At 45.9% G+C, this 4,826-nt stretch overlaps 1 protein-coding gene across 1 annotated transcript in view; it reads right to left on the bottom strand.

Moving 5' to 3' along the window:
- Window positions 1-444: 444 nt before the first annotated feature.
- ccdc9 (coiled-coil domain containing 9) overlaps window positions 445-4,826 on the bottom strand; it is a 14,172-nt gene continuing 9,790 nt past the window's right edge. The window contains exons 11-15 of the mRNA XM_020623210.1: window positions 3,789-3,885; window positions 3,191-3,308; window positions 1,879-2,335; window positions 950-1,174; window positions 445-659 (exon numbers count right to left, since the gene is read on the bottom strand). Of these exons, the coding sequence (XP_020478866.1) occupies window positions 445-659; window positions 950-1,174; window positions 1,879-2,335; window positions 3,191-3,308; window positions 3,789-3,885 (1,112 nt within the window). The remainder of the gene's footprint in view (window positions 660-949; window positions 1,175-1,878; window positions 2,336-3,190; window positions 3,309-3,788; window positions 3,886-4,826) is intronic.

Here is a 4,826-nt window from a genome sequence, read left to right as displayed (position 1 = left end):
TGGGCTCGTAGTCACTATATGCTTGTAGTAGCACATCCATTTCTGTCGGGGAAAAACGCAGACCTATTTTGGCTTGGTCCTGTTGCCATGGTGACTCGTAATTTCTTCACTCCCTTGTTCAGGGCTTTTTATAGTCGCGTGGCACGCGCCTAACTCTGAGTCAAACAACTCAGAGTTGATTAAACCAACTCTTTTCAGCTGTTCTGAAACCGAAAACTCCGAGTTTTCCAACTCTGAGTAAGTCAACTCAGAGTTCAGGTTTGAACTCTGAGTTTGTTAAACCTCCTTCTTGAAATAGGCCTCAGGTCATCGAAAAGCTCCCACCAATATTTATTTATTTATATGTGGAAGGTCGTAAATTAAAAGAGTGGGGCCTGGAGAGCAAGACAGAGGAAGACGCGTAAACCAACACATCCACACACAAAGAACAAGTGTGAGAAGGTGTTAGAAGTGGACAGGGGATTCCTTACAGCAAGCCTCTGTCTCCAAGTCACTGAGGGCTGCGCCTGAGGACGGCTGCTCTGAGGACTCCACTATGTCGGCTGTCGGAGCAACGCTGCTCCCAGCAGGCGCCGTGTCGCCATCTTTCACTCCTGCCGGTTCAGAAGGGCTCTGGTCAACCTCCAGGACGGTGGGAGAGGGAGGGGTGCCCAACTCATCTGTTGTCAGAGAGGCAGAAAACAACCAGCGCACTCTGTTCAATGGATCACTATAATACTGTACATGGCAATGAGCTGAAACTATAGAGCCAAAGGGAGCTGATGATTCACATCCTAATTCTCTGTAGGTTTAACTTTTATACTGTCACACCATGTGCTGACATTGTCATTTGATATGTTATAAATGGTGCTTTTATAATAAACACTTCAACATTAGCATACTGTCACTGGCAGTGTGTTAGAAGCTCATGTTGGAGCTGCTAGCACAGCTGGTGACTGGTTGTTTTTACCTTGGGATGGAGCAGCAGGTGTATCCTCATCCATCGTCTCAGCGGCTTCACTGCCCTCAGATGGGGCTGGGACACACGTAGCAGAGGGGGCAGCATCAGGAGCCTCAGACAGGGTGTGGTCAGATGGCGGGGCAGCAGGCGAGTCCGTGGGGATGGACTCTGGTTCTGACACTGCCGCAGTTTGCTGGGCTTCAGCCTTTTCTGGAGGAGAGGATGCATCTGTGGCTGATCATGGAAGACAGAGAGAGAGGGAGTGAAGAGGCAGCAAGGAAGAAGAAAGAGACCAGACGATGCAAAACAAGCTGAGCAGGGAACACACAAGACGAGACAGAGAAGCAGCAAACATCTTTTAAAACAGCATCTCCGTTCTCCAACCATTTCCATCCAGAGGTTGAGACAAATACAGGAGCACTGTTTGCTAGTTGGCTCCTCTGTCCATGTATTAAAGTTTGCTTCTGTTCTGAAAAGGCCAGTTTGATATGACATTTACATACATTGCTAGTTTTTGGTGTCCTTTTTTTGTTAGCTCTGGCAGTTTACTTAGTTTTGTAGTGTTTTAAGGTATTTCACTGGCACCAACTGTCTAACTTCTTAATCACACTCCTCAAATGCTGTTTGAGAACAGGGCAGTGAAATGTACTGAACTGTTAATATTGCTTTAATGTGTACAATCCAATTTAGTGCAGACGTTAACTAAATGTCACCAGCAAGATAAGTTCATCCTAATACTGCTGTGAAATGAAATAGAACTAGAGCAGTACAACACCACACACAGCATCCTCAACTCACAGAAGTACAGATACTGAAGATGTTATTATTTCATATTATGGATCCAGAGACAGATAAGTGTCCTACTTGTGTCCTCGTCTTTCTGTGGTCCAGCAGGTTCAGCGGAGCTGGCAGGCTGGCTCGATGTCTCCTCCCCTAGCTCCGTCTTCTGGGAGGGGCTGGGGGGCTGGGCTCGGGGCTGGGGGGTTTTAGTGGGCTCACCCTTCCCATGGTGCTCCGGGGCGACTGCATCTCCATCTCCTCCCCCCAGTCTGACACAGGTTGGTGGCCATCCAGCGGGGAGAAGGGGCTGACGGGTTTGCCTCCCTCTGGTGACTCCTGAGCTGCTGCAGGGGGGGGTATGTGGACCTTTGGCCTGGGAGTCCGCTGCTCTTTGGGGCTTCCTGCCGATGATGGACGAGAGCGAGGCATGGGAGATGTAGGGGAGGCGTCTTTGCTCTTGGGTGGTTTCTCTTTCTCAACGTCTTCCTTCTCACTGGCCCTGGAGTCTGGTTCTGGTTCGCCCCCTTCCTCCACTGCTTCCTCGTCACCTTCTCCATCACTGGCATCCTCCCATTCATCATCATCATCCCCTCCACCTTCATTCTTCTCCTCCACCTGAAAAAATAATGGAAAATAATTTAAACTTGCAATAGCGGATTTTTGGCCACATAACAGAAACAAGCTGGTGATAAGATAAACCTGTTGGCAAACAGTCACATGCAGAAGGTGGCAAAAGCAAAAATCTGGCCTCCTCCAGGATGACAGTGCCCCCCCCCCCCGTCCACAAGGGGTCACTGTTGGGGACAGCCCAGAGTTGTGGACAGCTCAAATGCAGAAATGCTGTGACAGAGTTTAGCGACAGCTGGTGAGAGCCAATCAGGATTATCCTGATCCCAGCGGAAAAGGAAGCCAGGAGTTTTCTACCTCAAAGGAGATGAAGCAGGAAAACAGCAACTTGCTAACTCGACTTTCTGCCGTTTGCTGCTGGCAGGTAGACTACAACTGACTTTTATTGTGTTTTTCTATAAAGTTTAACCCTATCAGAGTAAAGAAAATGAACCAAAACAGTCAAGTCACAAAGTAGGAAAACCAAAACAATGCACTGAAAGACAGTGGGTTGCTCCACAGAGCTGAAGAGAACTGTATGACTGACGCCGATCCTCTGTGGGATTGTCCAGCAACCTGTTTCACATGAAAGCAGTCATGGGGTCTGCTGTTATTACACCAACTGCTGTGGTTGTCAAACACTGGTTGCATTCTCTGTTTCTGTCTGTGCTCTACATGACTTAACTGTTGGCAGCCAAACATATCTTTTTAAGTTTTCCCTTCATCAAATTTCAGCAAGATCGTTTTACAATTAAAGAAAAATATTCCGAACATGAGCAGGTCCCGTTTAGGTTCCTGCCACCACCAGACAGTACACTAATGATCATCTGCTCTGCATCATGAACCCAGATAACGGCCCTCTACCTTCTGTGCTGCAGGAGGTTTGGCTTTTTCCTCCTTCTTCTTAGTCTTCTCCTCTGTCTTTGTCTTGTCCTCCTTCTCCTGCTCTTCTTTCTCTCCTTCCCAGCGGTTGTCATGCATGCTGTCAAAGGCATCCAGATACATCAACATCAGAAGAAGGAAACAACAAACTAACATTACACAAAAATATATTTGTCAGAATCAAGAAAGAGCACACTGCTGAAACAATAAGAAAATATTCTGCAATGTTAACGGCAACATCTGTGACCATGAAGACGTGTCTCAGTAGGTGAAAACCAAACTGGTCTCCTTGTAGATGTCCAGCATCTTCACTGGTATAAAATGAATCAACAACAATAACAATGGTTGATCATTTTGGGCAATTTATCAAATTCAAGCACTCAACATTTAAATTAATAATCTAACCCTTAATGGGTCTCCCAGTTTAATACTGGTTAAATACCAGTCACCTATTACACCTGTATCGTCTCCTATACGTTGGCTGGCCAACTTTAAAATAACCAAAGCAAACAGCAGCTGTACATTATTAGATGAACATGGACTGAGAAACTTTAAGTGCATGGCAGCAGCTGAGATTTACCTGTAGCTCTGTTTCTGTCCTCTGCCCCGCTCCCCTCGGGGCCCCTGGGACAGGAAGTCGCCAAATGTCGGCGTTTTAGGAGGCCGCTTACTGTCGTCTGGAGGAGATATCGATGGTGAGTGTAAATCAAGTTGTTCTGTCACATTGTTCTAAAGGCAGAGTGAATCAGAGAGGACAGGGACTGAAAGCAAAGGAATAATGTCTAAACCTGGGTGTGACATGGAGGAGGAGTTGTAAAGGCATGAATCAACATTCATGATCCAGATGGGGAAAAGGGTCTGTCAGTAGTACGGAAACACAACATCAACATATAACTACCATTTTAAAATAGGACATACTTTACTCAAACAGTTTGAGCCAACAGCTTTTCTCTCACCACGTGCTCTAAAGCTGATTCTCTAGGATCATCAATGTCGACCTAACCTTGGATACAGTTACAGAAAAACGCCATCTACATAAAACCAAATTCAAGATCAACTTAAAACAGAAACTTTGCATTAAAGCTACTCTACCTCATTTCTTTATCAGTCTAGAGGGTCTTTACCTTTTGCCCGTCCCACTACCTCCTGCTTCCTAGTGACGTGAACTACGGATGTCTGCTTGGGACAAACTGTACAAACTGCAGCCTCCAGTCTGAAGGTAGCATTAGCTGGCTAACAGTAAACGTGTCAGTGCAGTAGAAGCTCTGGTTACCAACACAAACACTGACGTTACACAAAGCTCCCAAATTAAAATCATATTAATTCAACACAACGGTAAAACCATCACCATGCTAGGTGGCTAATGCTACCAAAACAAACAGGTTAGCTTTAGATGCTAACACATCCAGAAGGACTGCTGCTGTACCAGTAGCCACCCACAGAGTCCATCTGAACTCTGGGACAAGGTCAAACATCTATTATCTGACACCTGGGTGACCGATACCGTGTGAAATATCTACATCTATAAAAGTCCATTTTAGCATAATTTATTGTTGAGATCATGATTTCTTTTTCAAGTGGAATGCAGCAGGTATTCTACCAGGCGTTTCTATTATTT

The sequence above is a fragment of the Monopterus albus genome, unplaced genomic scaffold (assembly GCF_001952655.1).
Source record: "Monopterus albus unplaced genomic scaffold, M_albus_1.0 scaffold294.1, whole genome shotgun sequence".
NCBI classification, from domain to species: domain Eukaryota; kingdom Metazoa; phylum Chordata; class Actinopteri; order Synbranchiformes; family Synbranchidae; genus Monopterus; species Monopterus albus.
The sequence above is the reverse complement of the archived record's forward strand: the minus strand, read 5'-3'. Positions and strand labels throughout refer to the sequence as shown.